The 25,736-nt window shown below is 46.6% G+C and overlaps 1 protein-coding gene across 1 annotated transcript in view; it reads left to right on the top strand.

Annotated features, from left to right (window-relative positions):
- The window catches only part of SLC6A15 (solute carrier family 6 member 15), a 778,634-nt gene that overhangs the window by 694,313 nt on the left and 58,585 nt on the right, over positions 1 to 25,736 (top strand). Inside the window, exon 11 of the mRNA XM_069629318.1 lies at positions 455 to 617. Coding sequence (XP_069485419.1) covers positions 455 to 617 — 163 coding nt within the window. The remainder of the gene's footprint in view (positions 1 to 454; positions 618 to 25,736) is intronic.

Below are 25,736 nucleotides of genomic sequence, written 5' to 3'. Positions count from 1 at the left end.
CCCTGGTGCAAAAATGAATTGAGAGAATAGGTTTTTTGCCCCCGGGCAAGCTTTGCTCCAGTGCTAAAACCACGCAGAATTGAACGTTTCCTAATAGGGTCCCAATGTTTTTTTGGAATCAGGACAAACATTTTCATAGTTCTAATAACATGCAAATCTCCACTTGCACCAGTGCAAGGTTTCTGTAATCTGGCCCATGGGGCGAGTCGAAAAAAAGCTCACGGGGTTTTCATTGGCATTTCCTCTCAGAACAACTATCAACAACAGGCTGATACTTTTGTCTTTTCAAACTCTTGTCTTTCTCTTTTTATTTTGGTGTGCAAAGCATAGAGAAGAATATCATCTATTAACTTATTTTAAAAATAGTGCATGAAACATACAGAGAAAGGAATGCAATTCACAAACCCACATCAGAGAAGAGCTGTACAACTAAATAATTTAATTTTATTTGCAGGTTCATGGAGGACCTTACGGATATGCTTGGTTTTACACCTTACAAATACTACTACTACACATGGAAATACATCTCTCCTGTTGTGTTACTGTTTTTGCTAATATCAAGCATTGTTGGGATGGGATACAACCCTCCAGGCTACAGTGCATGGATCGAAGAGACAGTGAGTATTGTGTTCATTGTAGGGAAGGATTTGAAGTTGTTTAAATTAATCTGTACTTGTTATGTGCTAATTTGTATTTCAAATGATCTGTTCACACATTGATAGTTTGTAACCACAACTTCATAAAGTTTGGTACATTCAAAAGTGCCAATTGTCATGCCCCCGCTATATTTGCTGACTACCAAATTCAGAAGTACACAGTGGGCCTCATTGCGAGTTTGGCAGCAATCCAGCAGTAAATGCGCAGAATTACCACCAACCTCAGTTAAAGTTACCGCTGCTTTGTCCTGCGCCAATGCTATGGGATTACGAGTGGTGGTAACAACCTTTAAATTCCCATTTGGAGTCAATCGGTCTCCGTTGGGATTTTCAACAGATTCGTCACAAGCATTAATACTGTGCAATACGTTATGGGGGGTTAAATGGGTGATCTACCTCCAGTCCATTGCTGGAGGTAAATGTTCGATTTCAGCATCACAGAGAACAAAATGTTCAAGTCACCCAAGTAATTGTATTGCAACCATGATAGTCCATGGGGTGTGGACTGTGTTCCAATATTAGCTGATAGACCCTTCAAGCCACCTGCATCTAGAAAGTGGCCCTGAGCCTTTTAGCCCATAAAAGGTTAACCAGTGGCACTCAGTAGTCTGTTGTGCTGACATTTAAAATATTGTCCCAATCAGATCGTGTTAAACAGCTTTTTTTGTATATAATACCACCAGGCCTTTGTTTGTCTTTGAATCTAAGGACATGTTTCTTTGTGCAATAAGGTAGCGCAAGAGATACATCTGCTGCTGACCTTGATTTCATCTGCAATCAGAGGCTCAAATCTCAGCAGAGCAGATTCAGCTTTATTCACTACCAAGTTTGTTCAAATGAGTGCCAGTGAGTTGGAATTTAGAATCATGTATAAGGTATATGTGTATGACCCAGAAATATCAGCAGAAGAATGGACATATGCAATGGTATAGTTTACTTGTGGTCATTATTGCTGGGATAGTGTGATAACCGTCTATTCCACATATCAGGCAATGACCCTTTGAGCGGCGCATGGCCTACAGAAACATACAGTTACGAACAGATAGTCTAGGGGAGTCTACAATGAGGGCAGGGTTAGGGAGTGATAACCAGAGAGAGGACTACTCAAGAGGAAGAACTAGCCAGTGCCAAGTGCAAGAGAAGAACTGGATGTCGTCCTCATGTGTGGGTCCACTCTGCAAATCCTATACCAACTGCCTGAGGGGCACATCTGAATCTCCTTACCGATACAGAGGCTGGAAGGTAGGTCCAAAGTGTGGCAGTCAGAGAGAGGACTGCCCAGGGGGAGGGGTAAGCCAATCCAGAGTCCCGTTTCGGTAGTGTTATCCCTCCGAGGGGGGTAGTCTAAGAACCATTTGCTTTCTGTGCTAACACACATGAACCCAGGTTAGCAGAGAGAAGGTGATGACAAATCACTATAAGATCATGCAGCCTCAAATTTTCAGTGTCGAGCTGGAGACAGGAGAGTTTAGACAGGAGATGTTTTGGTAAAGGATGGAGGAGAGAGCAGGAGGAACTGAGTTGCCGCAGAGCCATGAGGCTGCAGTTTAGAAGGCTGGGCTACCCTGGAGCGAACAAAATGAAGAGTTAAGAGAGATGGGCTTATGGTATGAGCTGGAGAGTGGTGGCCAATGAGGGCAAACTAATAAGGGGAGGGAAGTTGGGGATAGTGACAAATGTGCTCCAAGGTGTGAAGGAGAATACAGTACCAGAAGAGGCCACTCGGGCATAGGGGGTGGTGGTAGTGACAATGGCACCCACACTGGCAAAGGAGGGGATTGTGAACACAGTGCCTACAGTGGTGAAGAAGATATTGGCAATAGTATTAAAATGGGCAATGAAGGAGAATATAGAATCAGCAGTACCAAAAGCTGAAGAAGGTGGAGATAGTGACAATGGTGCCCACAGAAGTAAAGAAGGTGAGGACAGTGGCACCAAAATAAGTGAAGAGGGACTTCATAGGATCTGAACTACCGTCAAAGAGATGGAGGTGATTACAGAAGGAGAGAGCCTTCAACAGTAGGGACAAGGAAACAACAGACATCTTAATAGAAGAGTGCGCCATTGACGAGCGGAAAGCGTTGTGAAGAAAAATGGGTAAGAAGAAGAGATGTAGAGAGAAGAGCTGATAGAAACCAGGAGGAGGGCAGAGGAATCCTTGGAAATAGTTTCTTAATAAAATTGAGGGGAGCTAGAGGCAATCAGGATCCCAGGGTATAAAGGTAGGCATTGCTAGCCACAGTGTAAACCATGGAATAGTTGGCCACCACTATGCACCCTTTAGGACCTGCCATGCTCGCTACCCGGGTCATTTGCCCACCTAATTTGGGATGCCTATGTTCATATTATAGCAGAACATCATGACGAGCAAACAGTGGGAAAGCCGGATGAAGACAAGAAACCTGTGATCAACAAGATCATGTCAAAGTGTAGAAGGAGGAGAAAAGGGGAGACATTGAAGGAACCTAGTGCTAACCGGAGACTGGCACAGTGCCTGGGAAATGAAAGTCCCAGGCATTGGGAAGCTAAATACTTGTTGCTTGAGAGTTCTGTTTTGTAGATATTGGATTTCCCACTCAGGCAAGGAACCCCTGAAATCTGTGAGGGTGAAGAGAGTCCACGTTAAGTTTTTTATTTCCCTGTACCACACCTGGGAGGAACACCACACTTATCCTGACACTAATAGTGCACTTTATGCCTTCCCCATTTTCTTATTTTGCACAATCACTACACATACTCCCAAATAAAATGCATAAAACATATGTGTGTGTTTGTATGAATATTGTATTCTAATCAGAGACATCACAATACTGACATTTCTCTGGTTTAGCGCTCAGGATGTAGCTTACATAATTTTCAGGGTGCATAATGCATGGCTTTCAGACAAAAGAGTGTGCAGTATACAGCTCGGCATGGGTAGGGAGTGTTTATGGCCTCGTTATGAGTGTTCCAATGCGGTAATAAGGTGCCAGTATTACCACAAAACAGCATGTTACTGCACCTGCAGAATCCAAGTTTGACGGTAGGGGGGTGGATTTACCTCCAGCTCTGAGCTTTTGGTGATGATCGCTTGCAATATATGGTAAATTATTGGTCGCCATTATTAGTTTCTGTAAACTCACTGAAGTGAATATATAATCAATGATTGAGGTAGAAATTTAATGTGTCCAGGTTGGACAAGGTAAGCCCTTATCATTCATAGGCTGTTCGCATAAGGTGATATTGTGGATTCTCATTTCTTTCGTCCATTTTCTTGCACGACTTGTCATTTCTTGTGTGTTACATTTGTCCCCTCTTTTATTGAATAGGTGTATATTAAGATCTCCTACAATGATAAATTAATTGCTGCTATTGGACAGAGTGATATAGTCAATTTCATCGCATACCGACTCAATTAGTTTGTCATCATTAATTGCTGTCGGATTCCAGTAGATGTTAAAAACTGATATACACCCGGATTTCGTGGACTGTGTCAAGTTGTCTTTGTCACCATCCAAATTAATGGTGATGTATTGAGCCCATGGATGTATATTTGTTCTCGCTACTATTGACCATGAAGGAATGTTTTTCATTAAAGTCATCATTCCTGATGCAGGCCGACCAAGAATCAAAGTTATTGCAGGATTCCTCCAAGTTATGTATCGCTGACAGAGTACCTCTTCTGCCAACCATATTTCTTGCAGACAGATTATTTCTGAATCTGCCAGGGTTAGTGAAGCATCTTCTAGGAGGTGTTTGTGTCCTTGCGTATTCCATGATGTTAAAGATATTTTATTTAGCTGATCTTCTTGCTTTTTTGGTTGTTATAAGTATGTTTTTTTCATTTCTTGGCTTTGATATACTCTTCTAAATTCCAGTCTTAATGTTGGAGAACTCTTTGGTTCTCTCCCATTTTTGCCTCTGTTTGCTCTATTTTTCTCTCTTTTTGGATTTGATCTGAGCGCGCTATGTTCTTGGATTTTTTTTCCGCCATGCATCTTGTTACAAAGATTTCTTCTGTATTAAATCCTAGTTTTCCTAATTGGTAATTCATTGCAAGTACACGTTGCATAATTTCTTCAGAGTAGAAATCAATATTCACTTCTTCCATATGGTTTTTATTTGGGAAGATGATTACTTCAATATCATCAGTTCCGATTGACTTCAGTTGGGGTATAGCTTTGAATAACCATAAAATATTAGGTCTGTTGAGCAACACTGGTGTTTCTGTGGATGTTGTCATTTGAAATAATGCTATTCTGTAACCATACGTAGAACTCCGTGGGTTATAGAATTTGGTCTCGTGATTGGTGGACTTCCAGAAAGCACGGATCTTTCGTTTCCTCTTGTTCCCTCTTGTACTGCTGCGGATAACCACGTTTCATCATTCGATACAACTGAGTATGTAAGTGATAGATTGTTTGTTTGTTCGTCTGAGCCTTGTGTGTTGCTTGTAGTGTCCATGGTTGTATCATCACATTAATCTATGATTATTAATTCACCGTCTTGTGAATTTATGGAGGATAGATTACTTTCTGACAAATCTTCGCTTATCTCTATCTTTCCAGCAATTGGCAGAGTTTTTTGTTTGTTTGATGTGTCCTGCTTAATTTCTGCTAATAACTCATCCAATGGTTTAGTCTGGATGTTATTCTCTTTTTGAGGTATAGTTGTCAAGCTCTTGATTGTTGGTAAGTTCACCTTCTGTCCCTGTTGCACCGTATTTTTAGTAGTATCTCGTTGTTTGGTTGTTTGGGTCTTTTCACTTAATGATTTTTGAACTGTTTGCATTTTACGCAAGAATGCACGCAAACCCGTTTGCGTTTTCTTAATGGCTTTTTTATGGATTGATTTATTTGGCAAGCTTTGATCTACTGTCCCTCGTTTGGCCAAATCAAAAATGTCAAAGGGAGTACATATTGGTGGTTCGATATTGCCCAAAATTGACAGGACTGGAATGTCACAAAGGTCAATAGAAAAATGTTGCATTTCATATTGTGTTGTTTGATCAGAATTCATGACCTCCATTTTTTCTTCAGTTTGTGTTTCTTTAGCCAGAGGTGATATTTGGGCCGGTATTTGTGTTTGTTTTTTTGCTTTGTCGTCTATCAGTTTTTTTGTTATAGTAGACACAGTTTCCATCAAGTTTTGTTTGTCTATGTGATCTACTCTTGCCATGTCTGTTAATCTTGTTTGACACATCCTGGAAGTTTCAGCTTCATATTTCAGTCTTTCTTGTATGGTGTTTGTGAAAGATTCAAGCTGCGTTTGTTTAGTCATTATCATTGCAAACAGGGTTGCTTGATCTTTTGTTGCGTCAACCATATATTCCTGTATTTTTAGGAAAGGGATCATTGCATTTGAAAGTACTGCTACCAAGGTGTTCTGTAGGTCTAGCATCGTGGTCGGCACTCTCTATGGAGATTTGGACATATTCCTTAAAGACTCATCTTTCGTACTCATAGATTGGGATTTAGAATCCTCTGTTCTTTGGTTCTTTGTACGGTTGCAAGGTGTTTCTAAATTTATCTTTAGTGGGCTCTGCTTTCCTTTAGGTATGATCAGTGTAGATGTGTTAATCTGTTTATTTTGAGCAGGTGTAAGGATTCTATTAAACACTTCTGCTCTTTTTTCTTGGGAATCCATTATTGCATCTATTTATTTGGTATAGTCATCATTAATGGAGTCTGTAGGATAGTATGTTGAATGCCATTGCTGTTTCGCTATCCTGACTCTCTCCTGAAGTGTTGTAGTGAAAGTGGTATCTTCAGATTTGGCTTTTTGTAATTTTTTATTTGGTGTTCTAGTTTGGTGTTGGATTGTCGGTACTGGAATGCAAGTGGTGAGTTATCCAGATGAACTTTCTCTGTAGTTGGTAATTGAGAGATCCCGCTATTGGTTTTGTAGGATTTGATGTCTGGCTGTATTGGTAACCTATTAACCACTTTGTCCTTAGCTGGTGGTATAGTTACAGTAGGTAACCCCGTTGTCAGGTCTGTAGCATCTTTAGTAGTGTTATGATCTTGCTCTGCCATATTACCATACATTGTCATGAATGCCTTTGTTGGCTGCTCGCCCAGTTTCTCTTTTGTGACTTTGTTTTTTTATGGGCGTCTCATTAGTTTTGAATGGGCCATTTATCACATTTTTACTTTTAATGGGTGTGCTAGGTTTTGGAATGATCTCTGGCCGGTGTGTGATTTTGTTAACTAAGGCTACTGACTCTGCAAGTTTCTCTTGTAGTCTTGTACGGGGTTTGGTCACTTCCATTTAGAAGGGATAAATAACCTTTGTATATAGAGTAGTTTTAACAAACACTTCAGGATGTCTTTATGTTTCTGTTTTACTTCTATACACTTACCGGTAAATCCCACCAATCCCAGCCGTTAACAGCAGATAACAGCGTGCCCTTTCCTCCACGTGGGCTTCACGCCGCAAGGGTCATGCTGTTAAGATTTTAAAGGCTGATCAGGGGGCGTGGCTTCCAAGGACACGTGATCCAATCACGTGACAGTGCAAATCGTCCTGCAGCTCCTACTCGCCTCAACTGCTGTCGGCTTGCTCAAGCGGACAGGCTTACGCGAATCGGAGCGGGTGAATTAAAGAGAGTCTTTCAGAGATCTTTCAGGTGAGAAAAAGCAGTTTATGAGTGTCCCAACCATACAGCAGATAACAGCGCGCCCCCTTTCCCACACGCGGGCTTCACCTTATGTTACACCTTTTCATGGTTGCTCCAGGGGCAGCAACATTAAATAACATGCCTCCAACCAAGAATGCCCCCAGCGACTATGGCTCCAAGTCCAGCCGGTGCATGTAGTCCTTTCGTGATATCTGCTTAATAGGTCTCCTTAATCATGGGCTAATATAAAAATCCCAATAGTGTTCCTGACTGCATAAAACATCAACATATACTCCATTATAGTTTTTCCTGTTCCTTATGGGATTAGTCAAAATAAGTCACCAGATCCTGCACAACAGTTTCAAAGCAGCCATATATTTATTAATCTGCAGTAACGCAGCATGATAACCACATGTATGTGTTATTGCCATTTGGTCGATCAAGCACAGGGACCTTACCTATAACGTATGTCCCAAGCGACAAAGGTGGGGTTCATGCCAGGTAATCAACATTATCTCTTAGCCCAAATCAGCAACAGTTTCCAATCCTGCATTTTCTTTAAATTTTAAACCCTCAACATATGTCTACCCTTCCATTGCCTCCTTCAAGTAACTGACGAACGTAAATGCTTCAGAAATGAGCTGCAAAGAAGAGCACTTATCACTACAGCACTGAAAAGTCTCCACTTGCTCCCAGTGACCAATGTGATTGATTTTTATATCATCTGCAAAGCCCCTAAAGCCTCCCATTGTATAAGCCAAGTTTTTCCGACCTCAAATATAAACACTGCCATGCTTCAGCATCCCATATAGAGGGTAATTCATGGAATTAATGTGTGCTTGAAAAGGGGGCGCAAGCGTGAAAAACGCAGCGCACGTGTGCGAAAGCCACACAAGCACCCATTTGGCAATTCATGTAAGGCGCTGCACATGGCTTACCTGTGAACTGTGCTGAATCTGCATGTGGCGCACACGTCATTGCAACATCCAGAAGGCTGTGCACGAGACGCCCAGTGAAGGCGCACACCGGCCAGCACACACACCTAAAAAGAGGACGGATCACGCGGAATGGTGAACAACACGTGAAAACGTGGCCGTTACGGGGGAAGTACCGCTGCAAAGTCCTTGCAACCCCCACACGCACGCAAACAACACGTATTCATGGAATTGAAAAGGGGAACACCGCACGCTACAAAAGACGCGCTAAGACGGAAACACATACGCCAGCCGAAAGCAGGCGTAAGCGCCCCCATGCAGCATAAAAGTGCACGCAAACAACAAACAAGCTCATACCACTACAATGAATGTACCGTTCCTCGCAGCAGTAGTCGTGGGACACTGCAGGAGGAGGAGGATAGCCAGGCCCTGCATATTTTACCCAGGACCAGCCTTTTTGGGATGCCTGATGACCAGGTCTATGGCAGGTACAGGTTTACACCCCATATCATCCTAGACCTGGTCACTGAGTGGGAGGATGACCTCACATCACCCACCCTGTGCTCCCAAGCACTGAGCCCCTTGGAAAAGGTGCTGAATGTACTGCATTTCCTGGCCACTGGGTCATTTCAGCAGACATCTGCCATAGTTGGGGGCGTCTCACAGCCTACGCGGTCACGCTTTCTACACCAGGTGTTGGTAATCATGACTGCACGCCCTTCAGTCCACAGGCACATAAACATGCCCAGAACACCTGCAGGAAGGCAGGCCATGGTCCAGGACTTTTACAGGGTGACACACTTCCCCAAAGTGCTTGGTGCCATTGATTGCACCCATGTGGCTCTACGTCCACCTAGGGCCACTGAGCACATCTATCGCAAACGCTAGCACTGGCATTCCATCAACGTGCAGGTGGTATGCAATACCAAGGGAATAATCACCTCTGTGTATGCAAACTATCCAGGGTCCACCCATGAAAGTTTCATATTCAGAATGTCACCCCTAAACAGGGACCTGCAAGCTGGGAGGCATGGTGACACATGGCTCTTTGGTGAGTACAAATGCCTGTGCACATGCATGGATGTCACACACAGAGAAATGGAGAAACCCAACTAATCACAACGGCCTTAGGAAACGAGGCAAGCCGGAGGCGGAAGCCGGCCCACCTCTCCCAAGGCCCACTCCGCCTAAGGCCCCTTCCTGTCTGCCCCTGTCCGCACCTGCGCCACGGCGCCGGACATTGCTCTGCAACAATTCCATCTACGCAACGTGTCTCCTGACTGCAAATATTATCATGCACGACCTTTTGGCAGCCTGAACATTCCGCTTCTTCCACTATAGACCGGTAAGACTCATACTGCGAAGCAACTACTTATACTCCAGCTATACGGAGCATATATACACACATGGAATTCACCATGTGCCCACACTAATCCATGTTCCGACTTAATTGGAACTAGCGCTGCACTCTCACTACTTTGTCTTCCCAGCAGCCAAATGTGGAATGATTGTCCACGGCACTGTTATTGCCACTGTGTCTAGCGAGTATGGGCTATCCCAACATTATTTGCCTAACATTCACTGTGTATTCTCTGACCGATTTGTGCCTATAGCGTGCCAAGCTTGCAATGCATATCTGTGACTCAGGCTCCTCATGACCTGCAGTTTAAATGAACACTATCGTATGCTGTATGCCCTCTTCTATGCTGCATGATCATCACCACTCAGGTCATGTTCTAAGACCAGCCCCTACGGAGCATGACAAACGCTCGATCCTAGTGGTACCACTGCATATGTATGCCGTATCCGGCCTCAGCTGCTCTGCCCAGTAGCCTGTTCTGCTATTCTTTACTCAAAGAAGCCCGCAGACTAGGCCTATTGCATTTTGTTACTTATACTGCTATTCCCTATTCGAGGCAATACACTGGCTATGTTTATTGTTTATTGTACCTTGATAGGTCGTGACCCTAAACACTGAAATAATGTGACACACCTGCCTAGCTCAACCTACCCCATCTCACATAGACTACCCTTAGCCTTACAATAACAGCCTCAGCATGCCCTTATCCGTTGCTAACCAGCCACTCTACCTGACACTCCTTGCCCTAACTACCACGCTCTACACCATGGCACTCCTCACTACCAATAAGACATTGTCAGCTACAACACCTTCCACCTCACGATATGTGACCACTGCGCCCCTCTTTTACCCAACAGACGCCAAAAAGCACCTACCAAACCTGCCATGCCCAACCACCGACCGAAACCAACGCCTCAGAGCCAGACTAGCTAAGATATATGAGCCCCCTGCTAGATCGCTTAACATATCCTATGCTTCCAGGACCCAGAGTACGCCCTTGGCACCTCTGTGCAGCCCCAACACTTCTAAAAAAAAGTCTACAAAGCCTATTAAACCCAAAACCCCACATACTCCTCTGACCCTCACTCTCAACTCCACGAGCCCCCAGATAAAAGGCGCCCTAATCAACGCCAGGTCAATGGTAGCACATGCTACCGATGTAGCTGATCTGATCGTGAACGAGGACTTAGACTTCCTTGCCATCACCGAAACATGGCTATACCCTGCGGCTGGCCCGATGATCATGCTAGCAGTCCCCGAGGGATTTTCCATCCTAAGACAGGACAGACAGAATGCAAGAGGCGGAGGCGTCGCCTTTATTTACAGATGTAGCCTCAACATGCGACTGACTGCCCAGTCTAACATACAATCCTGTGAAGCACTTTCAGTCAAAGTTCCCCTCTCCAACGACCAAACTTTAAACATCCACCTAATATACCGTCCACCAGGCCCTCCTGGAACCTTCATGGATGATATTAACTCCATCTTCACCAATATCCTTAAACGCACATCACAAGTACTTCTTCTTGGAGACCTGAACATGGGATTCAATGACCATTCAAACCAGCTTGCCACTACTGTAGCCAACACCCTGTCTGACCTTGAATTTACCCAGTGAAGCAACACTGCTACCCATGAGAAAGGCAGGATCCTTGACTGGGTCGCAGACCATACTTGCCAGGCTAACATCCTTTCCATCCTTCCCCTCGCCTGGACTGACCACCAGCTAGTATCCTTCTTGCTTTCGACCAGCAAACCCCCACCCGCTGTGGCCATCAGGGCTCCCCCCACCTTAACCAGAAACAAAAAAAACATCACTGCGGACAGGCTTCTACCAATACTAATCCCTACCCTCAATTCTCTCCATGACAACTCTGACCCTGAGAGTCTAGTTGAAGAATTCAACAAAGCCATGATGACCTCGTTGGATCAGATTGCCCCAGCGAAACTAAGACCTAGCAAACAAAAAACCCACCTGAATAATTGGTTCACACCATCCCTAAAAGGCCTTTGACAACAATGAAGAAAATGCAAGGCTATTTGGAGCAAATACCCATCTGAAGCTAATAAACTCAAACTTGCAAAACTGTCATCCTTGTACAAAAAAGAAATCTACCTTGCAAAACGTACATCCTTTGACACACGCATAGCCAATGCCAAGTCAAATATAAAGGAACTGTTCACTATTCTTAAGGAAGTAGAGACCCCAATAGCACCACATGATACCTGCTTAAAAGACAAGAAATGGTGCGAGGACATCCAATTCGCCCTTTCCAATAAAATAGCTACTCTGCAGAATAAAATCTCCCGGAAACGAAGCAGCCTACCTGATCCCTCTGCATCCAACTCTACAGGCAAAGACAGTACAGATGATGCTATGCAATTCAACTTCACCAAGGTCTCCATCATTGAAGTGGAAAGAATAATCTTATCCCTTAAACCGTCAAACTGTCAGGGGGATATATGTCCGGCACAACTCATCAAGGATGCGGCCCACGACCTATCGCCATTCATTACCAAACTTATCAACGCTTCCTTCACTACTGGCACTATTCCCACCAACCTGAAACAGTCATGGGTACTCCCACTGCTAAAAAAACCTACTCTCGACCCATCTATCCCGACAAACTACAGGCCCATCACTACAGTGCCTTTTCTCCTAAAAATCCTGGATAAAGTAGCTTACACCCAAATTCAGAAACACTTGGAACAACATCACCTGCTAGGGGCCAGTCAATATGGCTTCCGCCCCCAAAATGTCACGGAAACGGCCCTCATTGACCTTAAGTCCCAAATTGATGAGCTTAAAGATAAGGGGACCTCAGCACTTCTCCTCCTTTTAGATCTCTCAGCGGCCTTCGATCTTGTCGACCACTCCATCTTATGCAACCAACTCAACACAGCAGCACATTTTTCCCATCAAGCCATCACCTGGATTAGATCCTTTTTAAATGGCAGAACAATGAGGGTCTTCTCGCCGCTAGCGGCCACTGACCCCATACCCATCACCTGTGGTGTGCCTCAGGGATCTTGTGTCTCGCCAACACTCTACAACATTTTTACTAAGCCCCTTTTCGATGATCTGGATCATCTTGGTATCACCTACTCTAACTATGCAGATGATACCCAGATCCTCCTCCCGCTTTCTGGGGATTACGAAAAGGATTTGGCCTTGGTGAATAGAGTGTATATCATCATCCAGGCATGGATGGCTACTCATGGCCTGTGCCTGAACGATGATAAAACGGAACTCATCATCCTAGGCACTCAACCCAACCTAAAAAAATCAGGACCCAAATACTCATCGTTCACAATCGATGGTAACATCATAAAAGTAGAGCATGAGGTAAAAACACTTGGCTTCTACCTCGATTCGCAATTATCATTCACTAAACAGGTTAACTCCCTTGCATCCTCCACAGCATACACATGCAAATTGATATGTACTGGTTAACCATTCCTTTCAGACAACAGTTGCATTACTTTAGCCAGAGCTCTCATTCTCTCATGTCTTGACTACTGTAATGCACTCTACTTAGGATCATCTAAAGCCAATATCAAACGCATCCAAATCCTTCAAAACAATGCCCTGAGAGCTGCCTTAGGCATGCCCCGAAAAGAACACATCTCCCAGGTTAGCCGACAGCACATCTGGCTCCCAACCTATGAGAAAATTCTCCTGAAAACTCTATCTCTGACTTATAAATCCCTCAACAATGCCGCTCCCACCTTTCTTGTGGAGAGATTCCACAAGCAGACATCATCCAGACCCACCAGATCTGCCAATAAAGACCATCTTATCGTACCCACTTTCAACCGGGCCACAATTGGAGGTAACAGTTTCTCGGTGAAAGCATGCAAACTTTGAAACAATCTGCCTCCCAATTTAATAATTAACCAAACCTACAACAAATTCAGATCCAACACTATTACATGGCTAAAATCTGAACAAACCCACTCACTTTACAAATAGTAGGCTATCTATCTGACCACATAGTCCTCTGTATATTATGTATGTAAATATGTCTCCTTGTAATTAACCCCCACATGCCCACACTAGGCATACTGACATGTATATAAGCCTTGTATAACTCTTGTATAGTTTGTGGTGTATTCCTATTGTCATATTTTGTGTGAAACCAAGTCTCGCATAATCTTGTATCTGCTGCGCCCTGTTACCCCTGGGTGTGATGCGCATTATCAATAATAAACAAACAAACCATTATGACCTCCCAGGGGACAGTGCCTACCCTCTGATCACCAACATGATGACGCCAATAAGGAACCCCACCACACCACCCCAGGTAAGATACAACGCAGCCCATATTGCAACCCTGGGGATAGTGGAGTGCACATTCGGAGTGCTGAAGTCATGTTTCCGCTCCCTTGACCGCTCTGGTGGGCAGCTACTATATGCGCCCCCAGTAGTGTCCTTGATCATTATGGCAGCATGTGTCCTGCACAACGTTGCAACCTGGCGGGGCATACCAGTGGACATGGTGGTGCCCCCACATCCCCAACCACACGCATGTCCCCTGAGCATGGGAGGGGAAAGGGCACATGGGGAGGCAACCCGTACCCAGCTTGTGGCTACATTTTTCAATTGCACCCCTGCTGTTAGGGACAATTCTCATTCTATGGCTAATTTCCCTTGCCTATAGAGTCCCCCAGCAGCTTTGCTGGATTTGAAGGGTTTGTTTTCTTCTCCTGCTAAGAGTGCAACTCTTTTTCTCACTCTTAGGCATATTTGCTATGTGTGTTCTAGGCTATTTTTTGTGTGTTTAATGTCTATGGGGTTTATCTCACCCCCTTAGGAACCATCTTTATCCACATGTGTTACACAGCACCCTCCGTGCAGTGACACAGGGGCGTCGTAGCGACCCCCAAACATAGACTCCATACCCTGGGACTGACTACTGTCTCCCAGGGCATGTAAAGTCCCCATTGACTTTACTAGTCAATCTTTATGAACAAAACCAGTACAACCCATCTTACTATGGAGGCACTGGCAAGGGTTAATAGTTTTTCCCTTATGTTAATTTTCGAGAGGGTACCGTACAGTTCCTCTCTCAAAAGTTTCTGGCTGGTGGCAGTGGTTACTAGCAAAAATATTTACCTGCGTATATTTCCTTATGGAATTTTCCCATTGTTCGAGGCTACCACATTTACTGACAGCCTCTAACATACCACCGGTTTATTTTTTTATTAACTTTACTCCGGTAGGTTTTATTTGCCAGAACTTTGATATAAATTACTTCTCTTGTCTTTCTCTAACCAAGGTCGGGGATCCCAAGAAGCCCTCCATTCGGCGCCACTGAGTCTGGGGTGGATCCATTGTGTGGGAGGGGGAGTAGGACCCCTGGACAGGGTTGCCTCAGCAACCCATGTTGCACTCTGCCCTGATAGGATGGAGGGTCTCCAGCCAGGATGACCACTCCACTGTGTGTGTGACAGCTAGGCTGTATGAATGGGGATCTTTTTTCATAAAAGCAGGGTCTTGAGGACTGGAAGAGCAAGACGTTGCCACTGGAAATAAGAAGCTGAAGAGGAGAGAAGCCAAATACATCTGCAACGACTGAACCACCAGTGAAGCCCTGCTGCAGCGTCTCAACACTTTTCTCCACACGACGAGAGAAGATCTTCATCTGCAAGAGCTTTCTTCTCTTGAGCTGGTGGGGCCAACCAGTTTGCCAATTGCCTTCCTGGACCTGCCTTGGTCGAATCGCCAGTACCCTGTACTCGGAGACCGGATAGCCAGGCACCCGTCCACCCGGACCACGATTTATAGGAGCGTACCTTTTATTCGTTGGGCAGCACCGCGGCCGGTTTCATCCCAGGGCAGTGCAGTACCTCTATAGCAAAATTGCGGCGTGGGAGGCACACCAAGATAACAAAGAATTATTCTTCTATAACAAATGTAAAAGGAATTTTGTAACAAATTAGTAGGAGGTGCTTTAGGTGCAGCTGGGAAGTTCTCAAGGCCACCCGAGACCCAAAATACAGAACACAGACCCAACACCGGACGTTGCCGAACGATAGCCCAAAGCTGCACTCTCAACGGGATGTAATCCCCAATATAGTTTTCCCACCTAATGAATGGGGTTCATAAGCTCCTAGAAATAGCCAGCTGGCCGAAGTGGTGGGTAGTGTTTGGTTATTTTTTTAGACAAAGAAATGAGTACTTTTTCATGCATTTCATTACTAGGTAATAAAGAACAACATATTCATGTATATGTATCACTGTTGACCTGCTAGAATATAGTGAGGCAAAAACCAGACTGACTCGAGACAGGTTACAAAAGGTAAAAAAGAGTGTTTATATGTCACACTTAGTAGAAACCCCACTGTTAGAGTCACAGTGTAGGGTGTACATTTTAACAAAACAATATACAATATAATATTCGAAACAACAGTAACACAATTGCGCTGCAAGTGCGCTCAGATAGACTTAGAGTTATATACAATAGCTGTGGCGAAATTCCAACATTTCACATAACTCTTGTTTTCATCATGAGCCATATATTATATTCTGCTCATAACAATCATTAACATAGAAAAGCACTCCTATGTGGTGGTAAAGGATGACGCGTTTTGGATTGCACTAATCCATCTTCACAATATGTTCAGGTAAGTTTCTCTAGGTAAGTCCTAAAAGTGATGAGAATATACAAATTAGATCACTGACAGTGGGTGGATGGAGAGGTACAGGTAGAATTATGAATGAAGTATACACCAACCTTGAAGGTGAAAAGAGGACTCATAAGTATTTATCCGGTCTGGAGAACACCTCCTGGAAACCGGACAGCGAGGATGAGGTGGCGGGTAGAGACTCCCAATGTGGGTATCTGTAATTAGAGGGAATTGGGGTCAGGAGAGATATTATAAAGATACTGAAGGTCATATTATCAGGGCTCTTATGCAACTAAAGCCCAGGTCAGTGGTCAGGAAGGGAAAAATATCAGGGAAAGATATTGCATTAAAGTGAAGCAGGGTTCAGATCAATCAATGGCAGTAATAGCCATGACATGATATGATATGATATGATATGTCATTTGTAACGCGCCTATACACAAGTGTTTCAAGGCGCGACGAGGCAGGGAGGGGGGAACAAGGGGAAGACAGACAACGATCCTACTAGGGCAGGTGTCATTTAGATCGCGCAAGTGCAGGGGTAGGGGGAAGGGAAAAAGTGCAAGGGGAAGGGGAGGGGGGAAGTGCAGTACAGGGTAAGTAGAATAAAAAATAAATAAATAGGGCCAGCTGGTGGCAAGTGCAAGGTAAGTACAGACAAGTGCTGGGAAGGGGGGGGCTGTAGGGATACAGAGACAGTCCCGCAGTGCAGGGGTTGCCAGGGAGGCAGTGCAAGTGGAGAGTGGCTGGGCCAAAGGACCGAGGTCGGTGAGAGTGGTCCAGGTGCAGGTTCAGTGCAGTTTCAGTGAAGAATTTAGCAGGGGAGAGGGAGAGAGAAAGCAGAAGCAAAGAGGAAAGTTTTGAGGTGCTTCCGGTACCGGAGATGGTTCTCCTCAAGTTTCAGGGAGGCAGGAAGGCTTTTCCAGAGGGAGGCCCCTGCCGCAGAGAGAGATCTACCCCCAGCTCGTTGCTTCGAGAAGCGGCTTACCATGGCTAATGTAGCTATTAAGTAATGCCCAAAGAGGGTGTCCGTGTAGGAAAGTCAAATGAGAGGAAAAAGATCCTATCCAATACTCCTGTGATCATGAAGGGAAAGATGTTGCATGTAAGTAAGGCAGAGTTCGAATGGGTGGTTAGCCGTGATTCACATGACTTAGGTCGCCATTAGGAGATTTCCAACAAAGTGCCCGTATGGGTTAATGTCATGTCAGGATAACGGTCTCCCCTCATAAACTTACTTGGTAATACTGATCAGGAGCAAGAGTCGAGCAGCACGTCGACAAGACAAGCTGTTCTTCTCAGCCCCGTATTCATGGTTGCCAAAGACACCATGCATGCGTGTTCGTGCCGAGGACGCAATGTTGGTGTGGGACTGACAAGCGGGCGTAATGTTGCCAATCATCTGTTAACACAACAGACAACACTCAAACAAGTGTAACGTGGCACTAGTGGGGCGTATTAGATTGAGATCTGATATTTTCACTGCTTTTAAGAAGCGATAGGGTATCTCTGTGGATAAGCCACGGTATAGTGTGTACGGTTAACATGGCGGCAGCGCACATGCGCGATGCAGCCATGGTGTCAGGATCAGGATACCGGGGGAGAGAGAGGAACTCTTCTCCCTCTTACTTTTAATGTTGTATGTAGATCGGCAGAAGAGCGATCCACACATACTGCCCATGGAAAGGATTGTGCAAGTGACTGTGTCTAGGGGCGCCACCCTCTAGACAGAAGGTTTTCCTATGCCGTATATATGGAAGATATGTAAATTGCTAGGGGTTGCGCTCCAAACATGCCTTATATATATGTCTATATTCTTTTTAATACAAAGCTTTGGTCAGTGTTCCCTTATACCCTAGTATTGTAGTCCTATTGTGTAAACCCTGAATACTGCTCATCTCCCTCTTGAGATAAGTCTGACTGCTTAGCCACGGCTTCCAACTAAATCGTTGTGGTACGGACTGATACCAAAGGGGATTTATTGCTCATACCTGTAGTCTTAATCTTCGGTAGTGCTCCCTAAGGGAACTGCACAGAATTCTGCCTAACGCCTGCGGAGTGCACACAGGCCTGGCACATACCAGGTGACAATCAATGGTGAGAAAGGGACAGTGAACTGTCACAACCTTACCAACCTGAGAATGTGTCCCTGGAAGTGCTACAATGGCCCTCATTACGACCCAGGCGGTAAGTTACCGCCTGGGTCGTACCCTTACCACCATGGCGTAAACTACGTAAACTACGTTGGCGGTAAATCCCCATTTCCCATTTTACCCTTCCCCATTCCCATTTTCGCCCCATAGGGCATAATGGGAATGGGGAAAGGCGATAATTACGGCACCGTAAATTACGGTGCCGTAATTATCGCCAAGGTCCCTTTGCGGCATGGATTTTAACGGCTGCAAAAAAGCAGCCGTTAAAAGCCATCCCGCAAAGGGAACCTTGTAATCAGGCGTTAAGGGTCGGCGCCGTTTACGGCACCGTAAACCCCTTAACGCCTGAGTCAGAATGAGGGCCAATGTGTTCATTCCTAGCTACTTTAAGAAACCCAATGCTGTGTGACCAAAACGCACACATTCATGCTGCATAATCCACTTCCCCCTTGCAAATCAGCACAGCCAAATACTGGTATGTCACACAACCCCTCTCAAAGGCCATGTCACCTGCCCAACACACCATGCCATGGCATGCAATGTGAAAACAACCAAATCAATGTACAACACATGACACAACTGTCACAGAGTGCACCGTCACAAATTGAAACAGGCCACAGAAAATTTCATCTCACATATGAAAATGAAACTGTACACATGAACATATTTACCTGCATAACAAATCATGAATAAAGGACCCAACAGTGGCAACGTCGGACAGTGACCAATCACAATAGCCCAAGTGTCACAATTTGAGAAAGCCACCACATGTACCCCTCTCATCTTGAGTGTGTTGAAGGTAGTTAAATGTGGCAGGCTACTGCATACAGCATGAACTGCATGTGCAATGGAGAGAGGCATGGTAACCCATGAACAAGCAACATGTAAATATGTATAATGACCAATATACATATCAACCATACAGTGGAGAAACCATCATGAATCCCCCCTAGGAGTGTATGCACAGTTTGGACTGCAGACTGGCCACACAATTGATGAAAGCCCAATGCCTCTGTGTAAGTTACTGTCACACAGTGCCATCCTTGCAAGCTCATGGAAAGGGGAAGCAGGAGTGACATATGTGTCTGGACCCCAAGCCTCAAACACAAACACAAGACAAGCCTGTATGGGCCCAGCTGGAACACATGCAGATGCCTACAGATGCCACACAAAGCAACAAACTGCCAATGAAATGCACAATAGACAGAATCAGTAAAAAAAGAAAGTCACAAATAAAAATAAAAATAAAAAATGAAAAATTGCCAATGGTTGACCGGGGGGAGGGGACCTCCCAGGAGAGAGGAGGTGCAGGGTGCACCTCAACACACACATGCGTGAATGTTGAGGAAAAAAAAAAACCTCCATGAACTCATGGCCTGCACGGCTAGCCGATCGTGGGAGAACTGCCATCACTGTCGTCACCCTCTGGTGGAATATGAGAAGGTGTGCGTGGTATGGGAGGCAGACCTCACAAAGCCCTGGCATGCTCCTCCATAGCAGTAAGCATGCGGGTATGAAAGGTTTGGTTCTGCATGATGATGGTCCGGAGGTCCCCATGCAGCACCTCACGTGTAGCAAAGAGTTCTGCCTGCAAGGTCTCACGTGATGCACGCACCTCCTCACAGGTTGCCTGGAGCTCAGCTGAGATGCTGTGTATTAGCTGTTCCAGCTGATGTTCTGACCGTCTATTCCGGGCCATCCCAAGTGCACCCAGGGTAACTGTAATAACTGTTGCATAAATTAGAATTTTCCAGGAATAATACTCTCCCTCTAAACATGCACCCACCGACCTGTTCCAGTAGATGTGTGTGTTGAATATGAGTGGCCACCTGGAGAACCTCTTCCTCTCCCTAGATAAATGAATCAGGAGGGATTGAGCTCTCCAGGGAAACCCTCTGGGGTAAAAAACCTTGATCGCCTCCGTGGATGTAATCTTCTATGTTGCACTGGATGGGGTGAGTTTCCGTTGCGGTTCCAGGTGACTGAATGCAGATACAACAAGGAAATAAGAAAGGTAAAGATTATAGACCAATAGGTTCAGGAGTAAAAATAGAGGTGAAATGATCTGGATATAGGATAAGGAAATAATTACCCTATGGAGATAGGAAATGTGCAATGAGGTATTCAGAACAGCGAGAATGCGAATTCCTTCTGAATGATTGAAATATAGAAGAAAGAAGGTTGAAGGTATTGAGTTTCCTAAATGTCGTAGTATGTTCAATCGATTGGTAAAAGGAATCTAAAATACCTGCGAAGCAGAATTCAGTCGTAAAGAAATTACATGTGAACCTTGTTATAGGAGTTCTGGAATCGGCTGTGAGCCGGAAGAGAAAAGAAGAGACGTGATGAGAAAAAGGCAGTGCTAACTAAGGCGTCGGAGCTAAACTAAGCGTGCAAAAAGATACCTGATAAGCAGGTTCCAATCGTGGGATAAGTCAGAAATGGGTCCGGAGTGAATTGCCGGGAAATGTCCGGAGAGACTGGACTGATAATGCCGGCTCAATACGTCCCGACTGGAATGAAGGTAAGCGATCCCGGATGGCTAGAAAAGGATCAGGTCTGAGTCGACCGCTGGCTCGAAAGGAACGGGTGTGATGAGGCGGAGCCTCATTTCCAGAGGAGCGGTTGGGAAGCTTTGAAAACACAGAGACAGAGAAGTATTATAATCGTACAATAGGATATGTAGCAAGTAGTAAAGCCTAGGGGCGAATTTACGGAGCGCTGACTGTAAGGAGTAGCAACGCACTCGAGCGTTGTGCATGTCGGCAGATAACCGGAACTTTGCTGAGGGGGCGGAGCCTTGGTTGCAGGCATCCCCTGCAAGACTGGAATGCCGCAACCTGCCGGAGCCACCATCTTGGGAGAAACAATGGCTGCAATCCGTGCCTGTGACCATCGGTGCCACAAAGACCATCTCCTTCTGTGAGATATGACAGTAGCTCTGAGTGAGCTGTTATCTTCCCTCAGGGCATCCAGTTCAGCCCGTTGGTCCCTGTTGGCGGGCAACATGTCCTGCCTGTGTGAGCGGCACATGGACCATGTTGCCTGCTGCTGGAGCTTCTCCTGCCTTTTGGGGGGGAGAATGGAAGTGGCCACCCTATCCACAGCCCGAGCCATCATCTCACATGATGCCCCCTGTTGTTGTGCAATTGCATACATGGAGTTCTCCCACACAGTATTGCCCAGTGGCGCACAGCCACCTCATTGCCGATCACGACACCTGTCGGCCCCAAAGTGATGTGCACCTTGCTGTGCTGGCACTGCCTGAGGCTGCAGAACTGCATTCCTCCTTTGATCTGCTGCTCCAGGAACAGGAGCAAATAGTGTGGAGTGTGACCTGCATCCGTAACCACCACAGACGGACATTCCAACACTGAATGGGCCATTGAGGGCTCTACCCCCAGTTCAGTTGCATTGGACAGAACAGCATCCCTGCCAGAAACACTCACCTGCGACGGGACATTTGTGTCAATGTCTGATTCAGCACCTGAGCCATAGAGATCCTTGAAGGTGTACCCAGAGACACCCGTGGACAGGATGGTCTGTAGGAGGAATGGATTCCCATGCGGCCCCGCCCCACATTCTCCAGTGGTGCTTGGTTGGGGCTCTGAGTACTCCTGCCCCTGCACCATCTCCTCCTCCTCCACGGCATCTAGTGCCTCATCACCTGCACAAAATGAAAGGAGAAGTCATGAAGACACACTTGAACAGCATATCTGACATACATAGGCATCACAATGTACACATCCAATACATTAATCAGACATGTCACACATGACACAAACTCAGCCATGCATGCAGTGGCAATGAAGTGGATGGGGAGCCTGAAAGCTGACACTGATGACTCCAAAATGGAAAAGCAACACATGTGCTGCATGGTGCATAGCACCTGCATCACACATAAGGCTCTGAGTGGCATGGACCATCCACAAACATGACACATGCCAGTACACAGATGGCACATAGCATAGCCATGGCAGGACTGACAAGGACACCCAGGTGTGAGTCAATCACTACTGTCCCCCATCCATATAAAACGCATATCATCAAACAGAACATGCATAAGAGTGGGACAAAACACACGTGTCAAACGTTGCAAAAATGCTAGTGCGTTCAAATACAGTGATGGGAGGCACATAGATATATCAATGGTAGGTCACCTTGACATGACACAAGTGAATTGTCATGTTGAAGGTTCAAACAGGGCTCAGAAGTGAGCGGGTGAAGTACAGGTGTAGGTGCACAGCAGTCAATCAGTCGGATTTATGGAATGAATTGCGTGAAAAGTGCAGATTTGGGTCCCTTTCTTGCCGAAAATCCCTGCCTGAAGTATGGTGATTTTGGGGCAGAAAGGCACGCAAATCTGGTTTTTCATGCAAATGATTCCATGAATCAGGCAGAATAAAGAGAAAAAACTGTAATAACAATGTCATGACATGATGGCAGTTTAAGGGCAAGTGCAGTCATCATGTGTAAAGTGTTTGCATTGGTCAGTAGGGATACAGTGAACCCCAAACCTAAGGGCGGGGGATGGCTTGGAGGCACTACATGGGTCACAATTGGCAGTTATGACTAAACAGCTTGACCTGGTACTCGATCACAACGCATCACCCAAGCAACATACACATGATCTGGACACACACGCATGGGCACTCACTGGACATTGTCCCCAAGATCTGGTAGGTCTCCCACGCCTTGGATCTGATCCTCTGCGATTAACCCTCCAGTGATTGCCTCATGTTTTGTTAATTCATCCTTCTCTTGTGGTGACCCACTGCCAGTCAACAGAGTAGGGATGTAATTAGAAGCCAGGATGTTTTTTGCTCTGCGTTTGAGGTCATTCAAACGCTTTGAGCAATCATCAGCTGTGTGCTTCACAAATCCCAAGGAACTAATGTGGTCCGCGATGCACTGCCAGTGGGCCCTATGCTGAACAAGTGTAGTCTTACACCCTGCTGTCACTAGCATGTGGCGACCATGTTCTGACACGTAGCCCACAAGTGCGCCTAGTTCCAAATTATTGAAACTCTGCTTCCTTGATGTGCCGGAGGGGCGAGCCGTGTCTGGGGTCCCAACCTGTTCCGCAAGAGCACGCTTCTTCCTCTTGACAGGTGGTGCGGACCCTGAGTGGCTTACACTGCTCCGATCTGTAGGGGCTGAAGCGCAGGTGGACAGGGCACTGGAAGCAGGCAATGGCACGATGACCAAAGGTCTCACTGCAGGCATTAGCTGCTAGGTGCTGTTGCCAGGACCAAGCGGCACAACTGTCTTGGTGTGAGGGGCCAGGACCAACACTGTCCCGGCTGGGTGACTCAGAGCCGGGGTTGTGTCAGCTGCAGATGCCCCTGCAGCCTCCTCACCCTGGCTACTTGGGGCAGCAAATTACATTGCTGCCCCAGATCCACGTGGCCTGGTGACAGCAGATTTCACTGCCACACGTGTTTTGGACTTCATGACACGGAAGTCGGCCTGTGAATCATCCCGTGCCTGTTCCGTGACCAATCTGGGCCGGGCTAGCAGGGCCTGAGCTGGGATGGTGTCAGCTGCATCTCCCTGACCCACTGGGGGGCATAGGTGTCCCTGAATAGTCCTGGACACACTGCCCTCTTGGGTCACCCTGCCCATGTTGCCCACCGCTGCCACCTTGGCCACCCTGGCCACTCTGCTCATGCTGGTCACGTCCCCTACCGAGGACACTTCTTGGAGTTCGGCCACCTTTGCCTCCCTTAGCACTGGTCACCTCCCAACCATGGCACTGATGCACTTGTGTGAATGGGAGGTACAGAAAATAATTGTCCTGGGCAATTGGGGTGAAGGGGGCAGGGTACTAGATGGAATAGGTACCCCTGTGCTCTTGTAATGCTGTCTGTGACCCCTGGGGAAAAATGACTGGTCACACAATGCTCAGGCACCCCAAAAACAGGAACAAATGTGCATGCAACCCCTCAGTTGCCCACGTGCATGGAATTAAGGACCAGCAGTACGCTGTGGCACCCAGAAACACAAAAAATGTGTATGCATGGAACACACAGGCTACTTTGGCCTCCTGAATGGGGTAGGCAACACACAAGGGCAACCACAGTGGGAATAATACGTGTGCGACTCGCCATCTGCCTGGAAAAAGTAAGAAAAAAACATGCGCCTATGCGCGTTGGCAACACCCCCGCCAAAACAAGAAGTGAGCTCTGCCACAGTAAATAACGAGTATGCACTGCAACTGTTGTGAAGCAATCGCGTGTCAACCCGCAAGAAGTACAAGAATCACATGCTCGCTCTCCACAAAAGCACATACAGGAAAATGGCGTCCTACGCGGATCTTTGACCCATATAAAACATCCTCGCACAACTCCGGAATATGCGTACACCACTCGTGCCAGCCCAATCACGTGTAAAACTCCTCGTGCACCCCCAGAATATGAGCATCCCGCTCGCGCCAGCCCAATCGTGTGTAAAATTCCACCGCACCCCTGGAATACACGTACCCCACTTGCGCCAGCCCATTCGCTTGTAAAACTCCACACGCACCTCCGGACTATGCGTACTCCGCTTGCGCCAGCCCAATCGCGTGTTAAACTCCTTGCGCATCCCTTAGAACACGCGCATCCCACTTGCTCCAGTCAAATTGCATGTAAAACTCCTTGCTCACCCCCGGAATACGCATACCCAGCTCACACCAGCCCAATCATGTGTAAAACTCCTCGCATACCCCTCGGAATACGCATACCCCACTCACACCAGACAAATCGCGTGAAAAGCGTACTCACATTCCCCCATATTCGGGCACCCCGCAGGCAGCCCATCACCCCTGGCCATGACCCGCAGGCAGCCCATACCACAGGGGATCCCCGTACAACCCTGACCATGCCGCACAGGCAGCCCACACCACAGGGACCCCCCTACAACCCTGACCCTGCCCCACAGGCAGCCCATCACCCCTGGCCATGCCCAGCAGGCAGCCCACACCACAAGGGACCCCCCTACAACACTGACCATGCCCCGCAGGCAGCCCATCACACCTGACCATGCCCCGCAGGCAGCCCATCACCACTGCGTATGCCCCGCAGACAACCCATCACCCCTGGCCATGCCCCGCAGGCAGGCCACACCACAGGGACCCCCCTACAACCCTGACCATGCCCTGCAGGCAGTACAAGCCATAGGGGACCCCCCTACAACCCTGACCCTGCCCCGCAGGCAGCCCATCACCCTGTCCATGCCCCGCAGGCAGCACATCACCCCTGGCCATGCCCCTCAGGCAGCCCACACCACAGGAGGGACTTTACCCACGTGATTTGCCTGGTGCAGGTGGGGCACATGTATTCCAAGGGGTGCACAAGGGGTTTTCATGCAATATGGCTGCCCATGCACGGTAGGCATATTCGTGGGGTTACGGTAGGCCTTTTC

Source organism: Ambystoma mexicanum, chromosome 12 (genome assembly GCF_040938575.1).
Source record: "Ambystoma mexicanum isolate Mex_15411 chromosome 12, UKY_AmexF1_1, whole genome shotgun sequence".
In the NCBI taxonomy this organism is placed as follows: Eukaryota; Metazoa; Chordata; class Amphibia; order Caudata; family Ambystomatidae; genus Ambystoma; species Ambystoma mexicanum.
The sequence above is the reverse complement of the archived record's forward strand: the minus strand, read 5'-3'. Positions and strand labels throughout refer to the sequence as shown.